At 34.1% G+C, this 22,181-nt stretch overlaps 1 protein-coding gene across 6 annotated transcripts in view; it reads left to right on the forward strand.

Annotated features, from left to right (window-relative positions):
* LOC128867190 (uncharacterized) overlaps nt 1–22,181 on the forward strand; it is a 67,842-nt gene that overhangs the window by 31,910 nt on the left and 13,751 nt on the right. The window contains exons 1-2 of one of the 6 annotated variants that reach the window (XM_054108287.1): nt 10,918–11,391; nt 11,453–11,555. The exons of 4 other annotated variants lie outside the window; for them this stretch is intronic. In XM_054108287.1, the coding sequence (XP_053964262.1) occupies nt 11,314–11,391; nt 11,453–11,555 (181 nt within the window). In that variant the 5' untranslated portion in view covers nt 10,918–11,313. Of the gene's footprint in view, nt 1–9,066; nt 9,549–10,917; nt 11,392–11,452; nt 11,556–22,181 lie in introns of those variants that run through there. One more of the 6 variants, XM_054108286.1, reaches the window with a different exon arrangement.

Raw genomic sequence — 22,181 nt, forward strand, 5'->3', positions numbered from 1 at the left:
AACAAAGCTCCAGGGATTGATAGAATTTCTTACTAGTTCTTAAAAAATGCCCCCGATACTTTCATTATGGCTATGGCAAGTGCTTACACAAATTTTTACGACAAATGCAAAGTAGACGAGGCTTTTAGAACCAGAGTAGTTTTTCCTATCTTCAAAAAAGGGGATCCCTCCCTAGTAGGAAACTACTCATTTATGAACTGTATTGCTAAAACCATGATGGACATAATTAACGAAAGCATAACCTCTTGGAGTGAAAGGAACATTATTTTAAACGAGTATCAACCGGCTTCAGAAAGAATTACTCCACAGTCGACAATATATTCATTTATTTATTTGCTCAATTAAAGTCTAAAAAATGCAGTATTTCTTAGAGACTATGAAAACAGATTAATGCTAAATTAATTAATCAAAGTAAAATTAAACTTATAATTAACTAGTAAAAGAAAAAGATAAAATTTCTTATAACTTACAGAGGAGGATTATTAGATAATACTAAGAATTTAGTTCAACAATTCATTTAGTACCAATTTGAAGTGGTTCTTTGTTGTAGAAAAATCCAGGCCAGTATGATTTGAAAGCGAATTAAGCGAAAGTGTTTGATAGAGCATCAAGAAACCCCTTGATATATAAGTTGTTCTTGCAACGAAACTAGTGAAGTTCATAGAAAATATGTACAGCGATACAAAGACAGTTGTATGGAACGGCTCAGAAATTTTAGATAAATTAAAAAAAAAAAAACTCAGGCGTCAAACAAGGATGCTTATTTACGCCTATACTACATATTTACTCTTTACATGAAAGCTTAGATGGAGGTATAAATATAGAAGGGAAAAATATTAGACTTCTAATGTATGCGGATGATATCATTTTGTTAGCGGATTACCCAGGCAAACTACAAGAGATGATTAATAACTTTGAAAGTTACTGCAACGTATGGAACCTTGAAGTAAACCGCTCAAAGTCACAAATAATGGTGTTCAGAAAAGGTGGGAAACTTAATGAGGAGAAGAAATGGTATTATAGTAAGAAAGAAATACAGATTGTGTCTCGATATACATATATACTTACTTAGGAATGGAAATAACAGCTCAGATGAATTTAAAAAAGCATGTTGAAAACATTACAGCTGCAGCAAAAATGATATTATTGCTCCGTGTACTTGCCTTTTAAAAAAGAAAGAAATTTCAATTAAAGCTAAGTGGCAACTTTTTCTAGCAGTTTGTCGTTCAATACAGTCATACGCAGCACAGGTGGGGGGTTTTGGGTGGTTCCAAGAATTTGATACACTGCAAAAGTAGTTTGTAAAGCGAATTCTGAAGCTACCATCACATATGCCTACACACATACTGTTTTTGGAAGCCTGCATGCAAGAAAATCAGTTGTTCACTTTAGAACTGTTTCTTAAGTACTCGGCTGCCACATTATCTGTCCAAAATTGTTATAAAGAAAGAAGTCTTCTGGATTAGAGATTTAAAGAACCTTGTTTAGTAAAAACGATGTCATCTGGCGAATAGGTAACATATAAGGGGGGCCATATAGCGTATTCATAATTTACTTAAAGGTTTGACATTTACGAAATGGGACGCTATACGCTTGAACAATGGGCAGAAAATTGTTTGACCGAAGATGAGCATTTTTACCGAAAAATCATCTTTTCTGATGAAGCTCATTTTCACATCGGTGGCTACGTCAATAAGCAAAACTGTCGGATTTGGGGCTCAGAAAATCCACACGTTACTGTAAAGAAGCAAATGCATCCACAACGAGTCACTGTTTGGTGCGGTTTTTGATTTGGCGGCATCATCCGGCCATTTTTTTTTCGAAAATGAGCGAAGAGCCGCGATTACAGTAATTGGCGAGCGTTACCGTGACATGCTCAACGAGTTGTTTCCAAAAATTGAAGAGAATGACATGGACGACATTTGGTTTCAACAGGACGATGCAACTTGTCACTCTACCAAAGTTACCCTCGAACTTTTGGCTACCGTTTTTGAAAACCGAATAATCAGCCGAAACTCCGATATCAATTGGCCGCCTCAGAGCTGTGATTTAAGCCCGTTGAACTATTTTTTGTGCGGAGCCGTTAAAGGCAAATGCTATGCGAACCATCCAGAGACGATTGATACTTTAAAACACGAAATCGAAGTTGCCATTCATGAAATTGGAGCCCAAACAATCGAAAATGTGCTTAAAAATTGGGTTGATCGAATGGCCTACTGTAAAGCCAGTCGTGGCAGTCATTTGAACGATATTATTTTTCATTCATAAATGACAATGTTCAATCTTTAAAATAAAAAAAAGTTTGAAAAAATATTGATTAGTTTTTGTTTTTTAGCCGATTCAAAAAGCAAATTTTACGTGGCCCACCCTGTACAATAAAAAAGCTGGATAGAAGTTGCAAAATTGCTTTTAACAAACCACAAACAGGCAAGGATACACATCCATCACATACAAAGAGCCTTAAGTAGTAGTTGGACATATAAGGAATTAGATTGGTCAAAAGGCCTGGTTTATTTAAAAAAATATGAAAATCAAGCATGTGGATAATGACGGCTAGAAGTGACATGGTAATTTGAAATAGCAACAGTTTGGCACAAAAAAAAAATTGCTCAATGTGTAATTTAGGCGAGCTTGAAAACATAGCACATTTCCTGATGCGCTGTCAAATATTAAGAATATAAAGAAAAGTCCTTTTTTGGAAAATTTACCTTAAATGATTCACAACTGATTGGGATTCTCAATGGGGAAAATGGTCATTGGGATAAACTTTTGCGTTTTATTAATCCCTAGATGTCTCTAGATACAAAGATTACTAGATAAAAGATTATACTTCTGCTCAAATATGAACGAGACCGATTTAATAAAACTCAAACTGTTAATTATTGTTCAATTTTTATTTTATCTCCTTCAAAGTAATCACCATTGGAGGCGATACACATATGCCAACGTTTTTTCCAATCATCATAGCATTTCTGGAAGGCCGATTTCGGTATGGATTTCAGTTCCTTCTTCGAATTCTCTTTTATGACTTCAATTGTCTCAAAATGTTTTCCACGGAGTGGCAACTTGAGCTTCCTTCCTTTTAAGACGAATGTTCTCGCGCAAACGCTTTAAAACGTCTAAATAATGTTCAGTGTTAACCAATCGGCCTTGCGGAAGGAACTCCGAGTGCACCACACCTTCGTAATCGAAAAAAACAGTCAGCATAACCTTAATTTTTGAGCGACTTTGGCGTGGTTTTTGGGCCCTCTGTACGGCCCTCTTTGAACGATTTGTACCACTGGAAAACACGTGCACGCGATAGAGCAGAGTCCCCATAGGTTGTCTGCAACATTTTTAAGGCGTCTGAAGCCGAAATTATATTGGAATAACAAAATTTCAAACAAATTCTTTGTTCAACTTAAATTTCCATCGTTAAATTCGAAAAACACACTCGAGCTTGACTTGTTTACAGTAGCACAGAAAACAAACTATGTGACATATCACGCTGAAATTTGCCATGTAAGCTTATAACAGTCCTACCATCCAACAAAAAATTTTTTTTTGCCATATGTCATCCGCGGACCGTTTTATTGATAACGTCTCGTTCATATTTGAGCAGAAGTAGATAAAAGAGTTTAACTGCATTTGAAAACCGTAAACCGAATAATTATTTTGCACGAAAAATAAATCTGCAGACGGCTCATGCCATTGTCGTTAAATTATTGTAAATTGTAAATTTATTGTAAATGTTAAAAAGTAATTATAAAATTTTATGTATTTTACTCTTATTTGCAACAAATACTACTGCTACTACTTATTTCAAATTTATTTTTATTAGAACAAGGCAGTGATGATTTAAAAATCACAATTTATGCTTAGGAAATAATCTTTGTTATTAAAACCACTTTTTTATTTATTTTTGCAATAAATAGTAGGTATTACATACTATTTCAAACAAAGCAAAAAAAAAAAACAATAAGAATAAAAATTGTTTTTCTTCGCGGGCTTAATACGTCTCACACGCTATCAGAGCTGCCGTCCCCCAACCTAAACCCGTTTTCGCATTATTTCAGAGTGGTATTCCTTTTTCGTTTTTACCTGTGACCATGTCCCACTTTTTCATTTGAAGAATATGGCAAACCGCGTCTTCCGAGCATTTGCAGAAAGTGTGTTCAGCGTTCTCTTCATCTGAAAAGGTATTTCTGGAAATATCCATGTCCAGAAAGTACCACATTTAGGTGTGCAATAATTTACTTTGCCGAAGTTCCTGCAGTACCATACAAAACTATTTTTTTTATAAACCTCGCCGTCCTCGTCTTGCCTCAGCTTTAGCATTTCGTACTTTATTTCTTGCTCTGCAGTTTTGCTGTATCATTCTTCCTTTCGTTTTTTAATTCCCACAACTTTTTGCGTTCGAAAGCCAATAAGTGGATCGGTGCTAATTCGCTTATCATTTGAACATTTGGTGATAGGGTACGTTGGCAGACACAAATCTCAGAGCTGCCGTTCGTTGCAGCGATGCTAGGAGCTTGCATTGATGATTTGCCTTTGGCGAATTTGTACACAGTGCAGCTTAGTATACAAGGACGGAGAATACGGAAGCCATCATTAATTTAATATTGCTTTGAGTTGGCCCCCCTATATTTGCAATCAACGTATTGAATAGATATGCTTTTAGTTGCTTCCGCTTGCTTTATGTGGGCCCAGAATCTAGTTTTACGCCTGAGTACTTTAAAACTTTTTGTGATTATTGTATTGCTATATATGATAAATTTCTATTTAAAATGAGCATTTAATTTAAATCTAAAAAAGAGCTTTACTTTTCCGCAAAACCTTAATAAACAAGATTTTTTGTATTATATCACATAGCTTTGCTTTTAATTTAAAATGTTAACTCCAACTTTAAAACGTTAATACAATCTTACATATACACATTTATACCATATTTCACTAGATCCCTGCGAAACAGCGATTATCAAATAAGTGCTTATATTATCATTATCATCCATTATAAAATTACTTAACAAACTACACATTTTTGACCTTGCCTCGGATCTAACCCCATGTGATATAATATCTTTCCACTCTTATAGAAATTCTGTATAAGTGAAAAGATATATGAAAAATATAGGTAGATAGACTTGTATGCTTACAATGTAATTACTCCTGTCTAAAAAACTGCTCGTTGTTGTCATCACAAACACCTCACCTCACTGTCTAAAGTGCTCAGTAGTCTCTTGTAGGGATTCCTTACGAACAAAAACCTTTGTTGCTAGACTTGAATACAAAAAAATGTAGTTCTATTTTTAATATGGGAGGTTGAATTAGTTTTAAAGGTGACACACAGATGGCGCTATTTATCACTTTATCGCGTTGGCAATACTGAAATATATGTCAACTTTCGTGCCGTCGAAACGCAATTTGCGGGAAGCTTTGCTTTTCTGCTTCAATTTGAAAAAAAAATACAGCCCAAGCCCGTGAATTGCTGCAGGAGGCCTACCCAGACCATACTCCGTCGATTTCAACATGTGAGTACTGGTTTCGACGATTCAAAAGTGGTGATTTTCACACCGAAGACAAGGAGCGTCTTGGCCAGCCCAAAAAGTTCGAGGACGCGGAATTGGGGGAATTGGTAAACAAGGACTCGTGCCAAACCCAAGAAGAGCTTGCTGAATCATTGGGCGTTGATAAATCAACCGTTTGCAAGCGTCTAAAAGCGATGGGAATGATCCAAAAGCAAGGGCATTGGGTCCCGTACGAGTTGAAGCTGCGCGACGTCGAACGGCGACTTTTTACGTGCGAATTGCTGATCGAGCGACAAAATCGGAAGGGTTTTTTGCATCGGGTGGTGACTGGCGACGAAAAGTGGATCCACTACGATAACCCAAAACGCAAAATATCATGGGGTTTGCCCGGCCACGCATCAACGTCGACGGCCAAGCAGAATATTCACGGCAAGAAAATCATGCTCTGCATTTGGTGGGATCAGGTCGGCGTCGTATATTTTGAGCTGCTCCAATCGGGCGAAACAATCACGGGGGATCGTTACCGACTGCAATTGATGCGTTTAAGCCGGGCATTGAAAGAAAAACGGCCGAAAACGGTAAAAAGGCACGACAAGGTTATTTTGCAACATGACAACGCTCGGCCGCATGTTGCTCAACCTGTCAAAAAATACCTTGGAACGCTTGGCTGGGAAGTGTTACCCCACCCGCCGTATAGTCCAGACATAGCTCCCTCCGATTATCATTTGTTCCGGCATATGAGTCTCGATTTGGCGGACCAGCGGTTCTCCTCGTACGAGGCTACCAAAATATGGGTTGAGTCATGGATAGCCAAGCAGCGGCCAGAATTTTGGAGAAACGGCATCCGGAAATTGCCCGAAAGATGGGCGAAAGTTGTAGCTAGCGATGGCCAATACTTCGAATAAAATATTTTGTACCGTTTTTTCACAATAAAGCCCCAAATCTTCGAAAAAAACCTTTAAAACTAATTCAACCTCCAATAATTTTTTTTATATTTTCATTTAATTCTCTAATTTAAAAACAGACATACTCAAAAATGTTAATAGCAAAAATTTAGGTTTAGGAAGTGACTTTAAAAGTTACTCGTCGTTTATCAATAGTGAATTGCCATATATTCAATTTTAAAAATTTGTATCTACAAATATCTTTGGTGTGTTGTGAAATCTTTTGTCTTAAATTAAAGAAAGATTGTGAAAAATTATGAAAGCCATGAAATTCTATGATGCTGGACCATTGGTAGCTCAAAACGCGAAATCAATTGTTATGCTCCGCTTCGACCTACATTTCGTTACTGCTAGTAACTCAGAGCAATTGTCAAAAAGAATTTTAACTGCGCTCTGTAGTTAGAGTAGTAGCGCTATATCACATTCTACATATGGCAAATCACATACATATGTATATCATATGTAAATATACATGTGTATGTACAGTGTACGACAAAACTTAAACACAAAGTCCCTCTTGAACTCTTTAAGTTAAAAAAAGACAACAAATGGTTATATCCTTCAATTGTTTTTTCTTAATCTGATAATAACAAATACATATATATGATACAAAAATACAATATTCCAGTTTCTTAACGGAAAAATAGTACTGTTATGTGCGAAAACATAAGCAAAGCATTATCAGTGTTATTGCGTGATTTTAGAGGCATTTACTACATTTTCGAGCTAAAGAAATAAAAAAAGCGTTTAAAATGACCCGAAACAAGTATAATACGGTATTACGTGAAAAAATTATAGATGAATTTAATGGCGGTGAATCGGTTATCAATATTTCTCGAAAATTCAAGATTCATCACAGCGTAATTTCCCGCACAATTAGTCGTTTTCGGTCATCCGGTCATCCAAACATTCAGGTGGTAGGCCCCGAAAAACAACCTCTCGTGAGGATAAATTAATTATCCGAAAGGTCCAGAAAGACCCCTTTATATCGGCGAAATCCCTGAGAAGTGAATTATCATTGCCCGTTAGCCTTAGAACCATTCAGCGAAGAACTGTCGAAGGCGGCTTCAGAACATATAAAAGTGCTAAAAAACCTTTCATTTCAATAAAGAATCGGAGAGCACGACTCGAATTCGCGAAGGCGCATATTAACTGGACCATGAGCAAGTGGCGAACCGTCCTTTTCTCTGATGAATCCAAGTTCAACATCAAAAATTCTGATGGACTGAAGCTTGTACACAGACCTAAAGGGCAACGTTTAAACCCATGTTACTGTGAAGTATGGTGGAGGCAGCGTAATGGTGTGGGGCTGTTTTTCCGGCAATGGAGTGGGTTCAATTCATAGAATTAATGGCATAATGGACAGATTTGTGTACAAAGACATTCGCCAGACCATTATGCTGAGTTGGATATACCTGCAGGACAATGATCCGAAGCATACCGCTAAATGTGTGCAAGAAGAATGGTTTGTTGCCAATAAAATTAATGTATTGCAGTGGCCTGTACAATCACCCGATCTCAACCCCATAGAGAATCTATGGGAGATTGTAGATCGGAAAATAGAACGCGAAAACTGCAAAAACAAGGACTCCCTGTTTGTTCAGGTAGAACGAGCTTGGGAAAACATTTCCATAGATGATTTAAATAATTTGATTGAGTCTATGCCACGAAGATGTGCAGCGGTATTGAAAAACAAGGGCTTCGCTACGAAATATTAGAAGAACCAACTTTTCTTTACAAGTATATATCAATGTACTTTAGTTTTGTCGCGGCGTATTTAATACTACTTTTATGTTTGAATTAATATTTAAATTTAGAATGAAGTTTATTGTATATGTATCCTCTTCTAAATACAATAAAAAGATTTGCCCTTACTATTTGTTGGAAAGTTTATTTTCTGGTTGTGGTGGTATGGGCAGTTCGTGCTTTAGTCTTGTCGTACACTGTATATACGTAAACAAACAAGGGATCATTTCTACTTCAGAGTTTTATTTGAACTTTTTTTCATTTTGAGTATGGCTTAATGGTAGAAGCTATCAAATATTGAGCAAGCAGCAACAGTGCACAAATGCAAACAAGCTGGATACCAGAAATGATTAATATTTACTTCAAGCAAAAGCTCTCTTTTAAAACATGAAAGTACATACAGACAACAGACATCTAAATTTTTACTGGTATGGTTGCGCCGATAATTCCCTTGGTCTTAACCTTTTCCCTTTCAGTAATACAATCGTCTTGATATTGCTGCTAATTCAAACACTGGTTTTGTATGTACGGACTCTTTTGGGAGCTCGGACTCTGAGAAGAAGCGCACCCTCCGCCCTTCTCTCCCTTCTCTTTGAACGTGGTTATATAAAGATAGCAAAAATATTTTATATTTTGAAATCTACATACCTGTATAAGTATATATGAATGTATGTGTACATAGTTACCTATAAGTTTTCTTCCACGCTTACGAGCGCATGTATGTATGTATGTACATACATCTGCTTATTTTACAACCAAGTATATCATTTATGTGTGCATTCGCTCTCTGCGCAAAATAGATAAACCAAATTGACACTAAATTCTGTTTAAAATATTCACTGCGAAATATTATCACACACCATCAAGTTAACTGTTGTGAAAAGTCATTTGAGCTGTGCGCTCAACTTTATAGTAGACGTACTGTGAGGCACACAATTTCTTCATTTTTGAACAATTTTCGTAATTTAGAAAAACAAACAAATATTGAATTAAATCGAAATGATAAAAAAACGAATTTTCAAAACAAAGCAAAAATGAAAAATAAAAATAATTTAACTAAAATAAAATTTACAAAAGAGTAAACCAAAAACATTCGAACTATTTGTGGGCGAGCAGGAGCGCTCATCACCAATCCAACTGATGGATAAGATGTCCTCCGATCTGCAAAATGTGTTGCTCTATTTATCGGCATTTTTTATGGTATTTCTCTCATTTGTCGTATTCAGTTTGTGTTTACGCGTTTTGTTATGGATTTATATGCAATACTATAATAGGCTAAGAACTGATAGCCGCAGGGGCATAAGAAATGAACGCTTGCCTGGACGGCATTACCCAGTGTGCTTAGAAAGTGGTAAGTGAAAGAATAAGTTTCTAACTTGTGAAATAGCGATTTAAATACATACATACATACATATGTATGCATGTATGTATATTTTATATGCTGAAGGTATCGAAATTAACAGATGTAGGTTTATTTTGCTGACGTGACTCGCCTTATTTCAGTACTTCTTTGTTTATTTAGTGAGCGATCAACGTTAAAAATTCTCCGCGATATTGTTTCAATGCAAGTGACGCACAGCAATAACAATTTTCGTCTCATTAAATGGCTATCTCAGCGGATATTGTGTACATATATTTAGTAACGGGTGGAGCTTAAAAGCACAAAGCCCTTAACGCTAAATAATAACAAAAAACGAAACGATGCCGAATTAACTCATATCAGTATCTTTTATCAAGTGAAAAATTATTTTTTCTCAAATGACAAGCGATAAGCTTCCTTCATTTAACAAATACGAATATAAATCACTTCACATATATGCACTTGCGGTCAAAATAATAGCAGCGCCACGTACTGCAAAGCTTTGACTATTTTTTTATATTTTTATAAAATGTAGATCATACTACAACAATTACCATATAACTCAAAGTTTAAAACTTTGTCCCAAATTGAAAAAAAAGTTGCAACCAACTTTCATCAAAATTTCAAACTATTTAGCCTTTCGTATAAAAAAATTTCGAAACTTTAAGTTACTTATAGTTTTATAAAAAAAAATGAAATAAGAAAAACATTAATACTCAAAATTTGGCAATATTTCGGGCTGCTACAATATTATTTTGACCACTCCTGTATACACCTATCGCTCGTTTTCAAGATGAACGTCTTAATCCAAAAAAACTGGTTAAATAAGTACATATACGGAAATTACCACCAACTTATTTTTATGTTGTGCGAAAAATATGTATTACATTATCGCACTGGATGAAAATGTATCTTATGTAGGCATAGCAAGTATGTTGAGAATTTGAAGCCGTTTTTCTCGAATTTCGGATTTTTAATGGTAGGGCATTCTTCCAAAAATATGGATGTAAGTATCCGCGCCTTTAGGACATTTTCACCAATAATCGGTAAAGGTACGATCGCGCCTGAATTCATTCAGTAGCGTAATTATTTGCGCGTGCACGCTTACTTACTACTTTTATATAAGTAGGGTTTTCATCTTTCGTCACATACATAGATGCATACTTTTTTACGACATGATTCTTCTTCTTCCTGTATCGCGTACTCGTTCCTAAACCTCACCTCACAATCTTATCAGCATAAGCACACAGTTTAAGGAGACTGATAAGGCTTTGTTTCTCAGATCTTTGTTGGTGTTGCCTTCTGCCAGTCTCGACAGCTGTCCTCTTACATGCTTTGATAGACGTATTTTCATCCGCCTGAAAGTACGCATACAACCTGTTTGTCTTCAAATTGTTTCATTCGGTAATCTCAATCAGTACGGATACACAATACCGAACGGTCTAAATTTATGTACAGGTATTATAAGAAACGAATTCATGAAAATAGGGAAGCAAATAGGACAGAAGCCAACTAAGTAAGAACTTTAGTAGATATGAAACCGAATCAATAAATAAATGTTAGATACGAGTAGTCGCAATTTTAATTGTTTGAAAATTTCCACACTCCAGTGGTAAGCGTGTAGACGGATTGCGGACGCACAAAAAATAATAGATGTGCTAAAAAAACGTTAAAGTTGTGCCAATAGAATTTTCTAATAATTTTAAAATAAATAAAAAACCTACATAAATAATTCTACGAATACAAACTCTTGGCAATGGATATATTTTTGGCTTACATTTTTACATTTTTTATTATTTTCATCTTCTTGCCGATTTTGTATTATTTACTACGGGTAACTCAGTTCATTTTCTTGAAACGAATTAAATATTAATAATCACTTTTATAATACTCAGTTTATACTATGGCTGATATTGGATGTTTGCAGCTGCGGAAAACCGCATCATGAAAATCAGTCTGACCAACTACGTCGTCGTATAACTTTTGGACATATATATGGTATGTTGCTTTCAATGCTATACTTGTATGCATGTATGAGAGAGTGAAAGAAGTACAGAAATTTCAAGAATTTAGGTTAAATTTAGTTACAGTTTGCAAAATTCAAGTAAAAGTACCAAAATGTAAGATAGGAAAACAGCTGGGAGTGGCTACCGAAAATATATTAAAGCAGTTCATAATTAATTGGAAATAGCCTGTCAGTACAAGTCAGAACCATGGCAGTACAACAAATAAGTTTATAGGTATATTGTATTCGCCATCATAATTTGGAAATGCCATGATGACAGATCATTTGCTTTGATCAGTGAATTGCCTCATTATATTATACAGGGTGGCTGATGAATTTTGCTACATTAAGAAACTCAAATAACTTTTTTTTTAGTGTATGGAATTTATTTATTTTTTTTTCAAGTTGAAGGTCATTAAATTTTATTAAGTTTATTAGTTTTAAAAATAATTGAATTTAAATGCCTCCCATGCTCGTTGACACAAGTGCGGCATCTTAGTAAAAAGTTGTTCATTGCTGCTTTGAGAGTTGCGACAGGAATAGCCGGAATTGTTGCCCGAATGGATTGTTTTAGTTCATCCAAATTTGTTGGCTTTGTTTTATAAACTTCTTGTTTACATAAAGGTAAGGTCAGGCGACCTGGGGGGCCAACGAAATTCGGAGTTTCTTCAAAATAGATGTGTGCATAATTTGATAAAAGAGCGTATGCCAACTTATGCAGAAAAATTAAAAGAAATTAAAAAGACAGAACCGAAAATAATCTTAAAACCAAAAAAAAGGCAGGATGCTTTAATAACTAAGAATGAAATGATAGAAAAGATCAACCCGGAAGGGATACAAGTTTCGAAAATGAAAATGCAGAGAAACGGTTGTGTTGTGGTAGTTTGTGAAGATAATGCATCGGTGTCGAAATTAAAAACCAATATAGAAAGAGAAATGAGTGAAAAATATGAAGTTCAACTTCCCAAAGAGAGAAATTTTAGACTCAAAATTTTTGGTCTACCAAAAAAACTCAGTGGCGAAAGCTTAATGCAAAAAATAAAAGATAAGAATAGCTTTTTAGAAAATGAGGAAATTTCTTTTAAGGTGATATACGAAACTAAAGATAAAAATAAGATAGTGAAATACAATGCAATTTTTGAAGTGCAAGTAAACGCATATGAAAAAAAATTGGAATTGGGAACATTAAGATTTGATTGGGGAAAATATAGAGTACTAGAATCATTCTTTGTAAAAAGATGCTACAATTGCTTGGGCTTAAACCATAAGTCTACAGAATGTAAACGTACTCAAGCATGCTCGCATTGTGGTGAGGAGCATAAATCCAGCGGGTGTTCGAAATTGAATGATGTACCGAAATGCATCAACTGTTCCTCGACCAACCAAAAATACGGCTTAAATTTAAGTGAAAATCATAACGCTTTTGACCATAGTTGTGAGCTCTTTAAAAGAGAGATCAATATTGAAAAAGAGAAATTATATTAGCAACCAGCCCCCTTCATCCGGTGCAAATACTTGAATATACAAGGACTACTAAATAATTTTGTGGAAATCGAAGAATTAGTAACTAACAATGATGTTCATATGCTCCTACTATCGGAGACACATATAACAAAGAGTATTGAAAGCTCTGAATTCTATTTAAAAGACTATAATATTGTGCAATGTCAATCTAATTCAAGACATACTGGAGGTGCAATAATTTATATTAAAAGTGCAATACAATTTGAAGAAATAGATGCTTTTTGTGTAGATTATGTTATGTGGTTGGTTGCTGTAAAAGTATGGTTTAATAATGCTTCAGTGGTGTTTGTAGTAGTAGATAGGTCACCAAGTTGCTCTGTTTGTCTATTTATTAATAAACCTGAAAATTGGATTGACACCATGATTGACTCAACGGACAATGTTATATTTGCTGGTGATATGAATATTGACTATTTAAAGGAATCATCAAATATAACCAAAATTAACAACTTATTAAACGATAGGTTCCTTAAACAAGTAGTGTGTGAGCCAACAAGAATCACAGATACTATCCAGACGCTAATAGATTATGTGATTACAAATTGTGATTTTGTCAAAGTGAAAATAGATAAAGATAATAAGATATCTGATCACGAAACTATTAGATTATTAAATACTGTCATTATAAAAAAGATATTTTTGAACGTTTATGGAATATAAGTGATTATATTGATTACGGCACTAGTATTGATACTTATACAGAATTTTTTTAAAGAAAAATAAAGAAAATATTTGATGCTATGACTGAAAGCAAAACAGTAAGAAATTTTACAAACTATGCTCCATGGTATAACCTGGAATTGAAAAATTTGAAATTAAAAAAAGTTAATTCTTTTAACAAAGCTGTGATAACAAATAATATTGAAGACTGGAATAACTATACAGCAATTAGAAATAAGTATAAGCACCAAATTAATAGTACGAAAAATAAATATGTGCAATATAAAATAGCCTCGAATGGTGGTGATCAAAAGGGACTGTGGCGTGCAATAAAAAGTCTAGTTTTAGGGGACAATCGCAATGACATACATAGTCTTGTTATAAATGATGTAATAGAAAAAGATCAGAGTGTTATAGTGAACTATTTAAATAAGTTTTTCGTCGATAGTGTAATGGAGTTAAATAGATCTATTGTAAATGTACCATATTTGTCAAACATTTGTCCTGTTGAAAACAATTTTCGTTTCGAACTGCTAACGTTTAGAAATTTAAAAGATATCCTCAAAAGAATGAACAGGAAAAAAGACTTGCTTGGCCTTAGTGCAAAAATATTATTGGAAAATATCGATAATCTTGGAAATGAAATCCTGCATGTAGTAAATAAGTCGATGACCGAAGGTTCATTCCCGAAAACTTTAAAAAAATCAATAGTGATTCCAGTTCCAAAAGTGTCAAATCCAAAAACAGCTGTAGAATATAGACCAATAAATATGTTGCCAACTTTAGAAAAAGTAATTGAAAAGGTGGTTAGTAAGCAGCTCACAAAATTCGTACAAGACAATAATATTATAATTCGGCAGCAATCTGGTTTTAGAAAGGGTCATTCTTGTGAGACGGCCTTAATTTGGATAATTCACGAATGGAAAAAGAGGATTGATGTTGGAGACAAAGTACTTGCGATATTCCTTGATTTTAAAAGAGCTTTTGAGACAATTGATCGCGGTATCCTTATTCAGAAATTGGAAGGCTATGGAGTCAGAGGTGTTGAAAAGAAATGGTTTGAATCCTATCTTTGTGGAAGATCGCAGCAAACAAAAATTATGGAATTTACTTCTCAAGAGGAACATGTAGATATTGGAGTGCCTCAAGGTTCAACGTTAGGAGTGGATCTCTTTTTGCTATATATCAATGAAATAAATACGGTGTTAAAGTGGTGTAATATTGCTTTGTTTGCTGATGACACCTTGCTATACATAGCTGATAAAAATCTAAGTGATATCCATAACAAGGTACAAGAGGACTTGAAAAATCTAGAAATATGGCTGTGCATAAATAAATTAAAGCTAAATACCGATAAAACTAAATTCAAGATTCTCAACTCGAATGAAAATATGCGATTACAAATTGGTTGTGAAAGATTAGGTGAAGTTAGCACAATAAAGTACTTAGGAGTCATAATCGACAAACAATTAAATTTCAATGAACATGCTGGCTATATATGCAATAAAATTAGTAAAAAGGTGGGATTTTTGAGCAGAATTAGAAAAAGACTGAGTTTTGATAATGCAGTAATGATTTTTAACACAATCATATTGCCACATTTTGATTACTGTGCAACTATTCTTTATATGTGCAATAATGATATTAAAAAAAGACTTCAAGTTTTGCAAAATAAAGCAATGCGTGTAATAATCAAGTGCAATATATACACATCAACGTCTTCTATGTTACAAATGTTAATGTGGTTGAATGTAAAGCAACGTTTGGCGTTAAGAGTCCTAGTTTTTGTGTTCAATGTAAAGCACAGTATGTTTCCTGAGTACCTACAAGAAGAGCTCGTCTATGTCAGAGCTATTCAACCCTATAATTTGAGAAGAGCAAATGACTTCAGATTAGGAAGATTTAATAAGAGAAGCACTCAGAATTCAATAATGTATAATGGCTTAAAATTATTCAACACTTTACCAGATGTAATAAAAAATGAAGATAATTTGCTTCACTTTAGAAAACTTGTAGTGGATTTTATAAAATTAAATATAAATTAAATGAATTTGGAATTGTATATCATGTAAAATAATAATGTAAAATGAATTATAAATGTAAAAAGTTATATATAACTAATAAAGAAATAATAATAATAATTATTATGGTCCATCTGCTCGGGGGATCGCCGCCAAACATCCGCCTCTCTCTGTACCAAAACTACGGACTCCAGTGCGTGATAGCGGCGGACTATCCAAATTCTTGTTTGCGTGTCCCAGTTATCCATTTTAATAAATTCTAAAGATCAATCTGCAAATTAAAACAAAAATGGAACAGATAACTTAAAAAGAAAAAAAGTTATTCAATTTTTTTTTGGTAGCGGCTTTCATCAGCCACCCTGTATTTTCATATTATTGAAGCCCATGGAGTTACAAAGTAAGTGGATATTAATAGAATGATCTATGTCGTAATTGTGAATGCTAATATCTGAAGCCGCGTTGACCTATTTTCATACTTTTCTAAATCTATTTTTCCTTTAAAAGTTCTTTAAAGCAACTTGTATGTGACATCACTCTACATCTCTTTCGCTTCATGTCGCCATAAATGATTTGCCTATTAATTCAATTCTTATTCTATGTTAACATATTTTCTAATTTTTTTTTATTCTTTCCAACAAGATGCGGAAGCTTGTTTAAAATCAACTTCATTTTTATCAAATTGTATTGTAAGTCTCATTCTTAAATAACAATGAATTGACTAAAAAATCAACATTTTCTAAGTAGTTCACATACACATACACGAGTATGAATAATGAATAATGAATATATAATATAATATATAATATTTACGGTGCCTATTCTTTTAATGTCGTGTTTGACCGAGTTCCAATTTGTGGTGTGCGTCGCGATGTTTTTCTCGGAGGTTTGGCTTTGTCTGTCGAGGTGCGACTTTTTCTATCATTTGATGTTTCATGCCCGAAGATTCGAGCTCGGACCCTACGGCATAGTTTTCACGCACCAACCCATTCGGCTACGGCGGACGGCTCTAAGTTTACATACTTTTATTAAATAGTATATCTACCTACATATATATATATATATTGTAAGATACTTATATATGTATGTATATATATGTATATTTATTGTATATAAAATTGGCGCGTCTACGGCGGCCGCCTTATCTACCTATGTAAACAAAAATACTTCCAAATTGGTAAAAGTATCCGGTATCAAATTAGAGGTTTAAGTAGAACTCATTATTACTTTCTAGTAAAAATTCCGCTCATTATTTTCTGTAATTCACTTAGCAATGAAAAATATTTATATTGATGAAAATTGTCAGCATTGTATGTAAAAAACAAATTATGAAAAGCCAACGGGACTTTTAAGCGACTCAAACTTTCACTTAATTTTACTACATTAAGATCTGCTTTAGCAAAGAAGTGAGAGCCAATCCGTATAAATCTTAACTCCAAGAAAACAGGACAGCTGGCGAAAAGTTACCCAATGAATCCACCTCATCTTTCATACATGTGTAGGCTTGTTGGTTTGTATGTTTGATGGTGAGACAACAAGTCACTAACTGGCTTAATCTTCCCATGGCGGAAGGTAAAGAAGCTACAAATAGATTTTCAAATTGGTCCTCAACTTATGACCTATGCAGGTCATATCCGTGTTTAGCTATAATAGGGTGGTTGAGGTTTGATCCATGGACATCCTTGAAAGGAAATTATCCCCAAATAATATTCATAATGTGGGATCTCACCGTTACCATCGATTAATGCAGCAATTATAAGTATGAAGAAAGAAGAAATCGAGAAGTGAAATCGATAGCATGTTTCTTAAGCCACGGCTTTAAAGTGCAGCTGCCAACAATAGGATTAAGGTTTGGAAAGTTTAACTTCATTTAAGGAACACGTGTAGAATACCGAGTATCGTAAATCTTTCAAGGGCTACACAAACAAATAATATCCAAGTCATATGCGTTTCATGAGAAACGTCTACATTTTCAGGGTTATTTTACAAACAAACAATATTCTTGGGAAATTCAGATGAATGCACCATTGAGAATATATTACTACTACTCGTATTTGATCATCGTAAATTAAACACGAGTACAAAGCTAATCTAAGAGTAAATATTTTTTGAGCAGCAAGTCGAGCAGCTAAAAACTAAAAAACCTAATGTATGTGTATGTATGAACAGATATATGCGAGTATATGTATAAGTATATGTAGGTGTGCACGGAGTCACATAATCTTTTTAACCATTATACTTATAAATATATATAATTGGCGCTTACAACCTTTTTGGGTGTTTGGCCGAGCTCCTCTTCCTATTTGTGGTGTGCGTCTTGATTTTGTTCCAGAAATGGAGGAATCTACATACAGTTTTAAGCAGACTCCGAACGGCAGATAGTTTTTTATGAGGAGCCTTTTCATGGTAAACTCGGAGGTTTGTCATTGCCTGCCAAGAGACGATCGCTAATAGAAAATACCTTTTCCATCATTTTGGTGTTTCAAAATGTTGGAGATTCCAATCTACGTACTCCGAATTCCGAATGGAAGTCACCCACCAACTCATTCGATTACTGCGGACTTCATTCACCCAGTAAAAATAGCAGTAACAATCTATCTGATTGTCGAATAAATCGGTGTAGGTTTTCAGGTATTACAAGACACAGAAAATTTACTTATGAAACAAATTCGCCAAGCCGTCATAAATCAAACTTCACTAAACCTTCTATAATGGGGAACAACACAAAAATGTCTCTGAGTTATCAGTGAGCGTAAGATTTATTACTTTTCTGACTGTGGCTTTAATGGCTTAAAGCATGGTTACAGTAATTGTAAATGTAATTAATTGTAATAAAACATTTATTAATTTTGGTTCAATAACACTGATCGACAAAAATTAACTTTTAATTTGTCGCAAGCACTTTTTTGGGATTTTTTTCACTTTATTTCAACTCCTTAATCTTAATTTTTTTAAATTTAATCCTATATCTTTTTTTGTGACAGTAACTTAATATTTTATAAAAAAAAATCTTAACTTTTTAAAACTAAAAATTATGATTTTCTGTAAAATTTCACTTGAGGCTGGTCTCTTGCAAGCGTTCAACAAAAATCTCCATCAGAACTTGTGGATGGATCATTAATTTCGTTTTCAATTGCACTATATTTTGCTGTGTCATTTGGAAATGCAAGTATTGCAGATTGGTCATTTGCATATCTCACAGTCTGTTTTGACGACATACCCATTACTAATTTGTATCAAGCAAAAGTAGCAATGAGATACGTGGCCTACATACTCTGTCCAAATCAAGAATATTCCGAAAGCTATTTGCCCAACATGTAGAATTATTTACAATAAATACAAATATTTTTACATGAATACAATTATTTTTACCGCAAAAAGTGTTTTCAAGGAATTTGAATTTGTTTATACCTAAAGCATGAGCGAATCCAAATTTTAACGGTTTTTGCTCATTTCTCTTTAATTAATTTAAAAATATAATTAAAACTAATTTTATTAACAAGTTAGGCCCCAGCTTTTTTTATATATTGTATGTTTATAGACTTTAACCACAACTCTTCCAGCTCTTTTGTACCAATCCACTCGAGATATTGATTGATTCTTTAATAAATTGCTTCTTTTTTTTTTGCTACAACTATTAGATACATCAAAATAATTCAGAATTAAAAACGATTTTTTAAAGGCCGTTTATAAAAATATGTTGTTAAAAAGAAAATAAAGAACTGTAAAAATTGCTTATATATTTTACGTATTAGTATCGGTTGGGAAATGATTGCGAACTTCGGATAATTTATATATCAGTCTAGAGCAGATGTTCCGATCACCGTTAAATATCTGAACACCATTTGATATAAGTTTCGTTTCTTTTAACTGGCAAACTGTTTCTTTATCAACAAATTTAGCAAACTAAAAAGCTTTACCATGTTTACTTTTTATTTACTTTCGTCTTTGTGAAAAAATTCCCTCAACATTCCTAGTACTTTAGTACCTGGTTGTATAAGTTATAAAGGTAAAGAAAAAAAAACAAAATATCAGTTTCGCATATTATCGTGAAAGTGAGAAATAAAGACTAATATGAAACAGGTGAAGTGAGCTAATACCATTGAGAGCTAGTATTTATTTATTCAGCGCTTAGCCTCTTGTGGGCTCTTATGCGTTGATTAATGCCAATGGAGATCACTATGATTATCACGTTTTCTTGGCGCCAAGTCATGCGGGCTGCCAGCAAGAGTTTAGAGATTGTGGTTTATTAGCTACCACCCTGATCTAAAAGTTCTCGGAACATGTTCAGACAATTCAAAATACAAGTTTATTCCTCAAAAGTGATATTATCCCTTTCAAAGTACACCCCATCAACATTCCTCTCTATGGTTAATTTACGGTTATTGATAAACTTTTCTTTCACTGTATTGATGCTTTCATCAGTTTTCGATTTCGACGGCCTGCCACTACGTTTGTCTTCCTTGCTGGACTCATAATCAATTCTGAAGCGTTCATGCCACTCGTAAACAGCTGTTTTCTTTAGAGTATCATTATCGAAATACTTTCCCAACATTTCTAAGGTTTTTGCAACATAGAATCTATTTTTAAAACTAAAAAATCGAAAAAACATGCAGAAGACAAGACAGTATAACTTTTACAAATGTCAAGCAATGGCGATAAAGTGGTAGGTCTTTTCGATCAAGGTTTGTGGTGGTAAACTATTCGCTTCATAAGCGTGATGAGAATTTCGATAAAGAGTATTTGTACCTAAGTCTTGTATACAGGAAAATTATATGCGATACAAATTTGTTATGTCAATATTTGAAAAGGCAGAAGAGAAATATAATGAAACTTCCCAAAGCCACGCTGTACGCCTACGTTTTTCTAATTATAAGCGAGCTTTTAGATCAATAACAATTTTTAAATTATGACCACATCCCCAAAAGAAGCGAGCGCTTCTCAAATAAAGGTTGCCAAGCGTTATGTTTGGAGTTTCATCTAACTAAGATATGGCACATAGTTTCATTTTCACAATTGTTTTTCGGTTTCAAAAACTAAGAATTTGCTCTATGTTAATACTCGTATGTTAATTGGTAGATTTATTTGATATTTATAACTTCATTTGCTTTTAATTTTCACTTAGAAAAAGGACAAAGAAAAAACTTTTTTTCAGAAAATCCGAACCATATTACGATTGAAAATAAGTTCCACGATAATTTTAATTTTTTTAACGATATTTTGAGTAACAAGTTGGATGTTTTTGTGCACTCTATGCTTCTGGAGCGGTACTTCGAATGAATAGAACAACTGCCTGATTATAATGTACAACCACTTTCTATTATTTATTTCACAATTCGGTTGCGAATTGCAGAAACGTGTGCTTCCTGATTGAGATGAAAAAAGTTACGCTACACTCGTTTCAACAATTACTAGTATTACACCCTTTTTTACTTTATAAAGACATCCCAGTTACTAAAAAATGTGAAGTGTCTCCGTAAGTGTTTATTTGATATTTAAATAGTTAAGGAAATGCGCCTTTGTTAGAATGTGCTAAGATCTCAACAGGCCTCAGTGTAGAACTCAACTGGGTTTAATTTTGTTCCACCTGCTTAATTGTTAGCTAAAGTCATGAAAAAAAAAACAATATCAAAGGTCCATCAGCAAACTCTGAAAGACAAGTTTTATTCAACAAATTTTAATTCAGTACTTGCCTTTACTACTGGTTATGTGTTTACACTTTAGCTTTCATCTGTTAAAATAACTACGACAATGTTTAAACGATGTGTTAAAATGCCTTTTATTCGTCCCTGGCTGCTGCTTCCAAAGAATAAATTAAGCCTTCTGCACGGCTTAGAACTAACTAATGCTTCCCATTTCCCAAATCTCTAATACAAGAGAGCCTCCCTAATGTACAAACGTACACACCACCCCTACTGCTTTTTCCGTAATTAACTAGAATGTTGCAAAACACAGATAATACTGATCCAAGCATTAGCGGAGTGCTACCATAGTTCGTTAAGAGGTTATTCTTAAAATTCACCTGTTCAAGCAAAATTCAATACATATGTACTCGTATATGTATGAATGTTGTTGTAGAAAAAAGTATGGAAAAGAGCATTCACAAACTATTGTCATTGTGCAGTAAACGATCGTTAGGGGGCAAAGTGAAAACTAGCTTGCTTATTATTGGTATGACACGAGTAGTCGAATGATATTCCAGCAACTTCGATTGAATGAACTGTGAATATGGGTTTTGTATACCTATTGATATTGGCGACTGTATGCTTTTTCTTCGGTTGCGGTGTAGTGGCGTTTTGCATGAAAATGAGTTCCTTGGCATACAAAGAGTTTCAACGTGAATTGCATCTCTCGACGCTGTGGCATGGACAGAGACAAAGACAATATCAACAGTATCTTGGTATGTTTTCATATTAA

The sequence above is a fragment of the Anastrepha ludens genome, chromosome 6, assembly GCF_028408465.1.
Source record: "Anastrepha ludens isolate Willacy chromosome 6, idAnaLude1.1, whole genome shotgun sequence".
In the NCBI taxonomy this organism is placed as follows: Eukaryota; Metazoa; Arthropoda; class Insecta; order Diptera; family Tephritidae; genus Anastrepha; species Anastrepha ludens.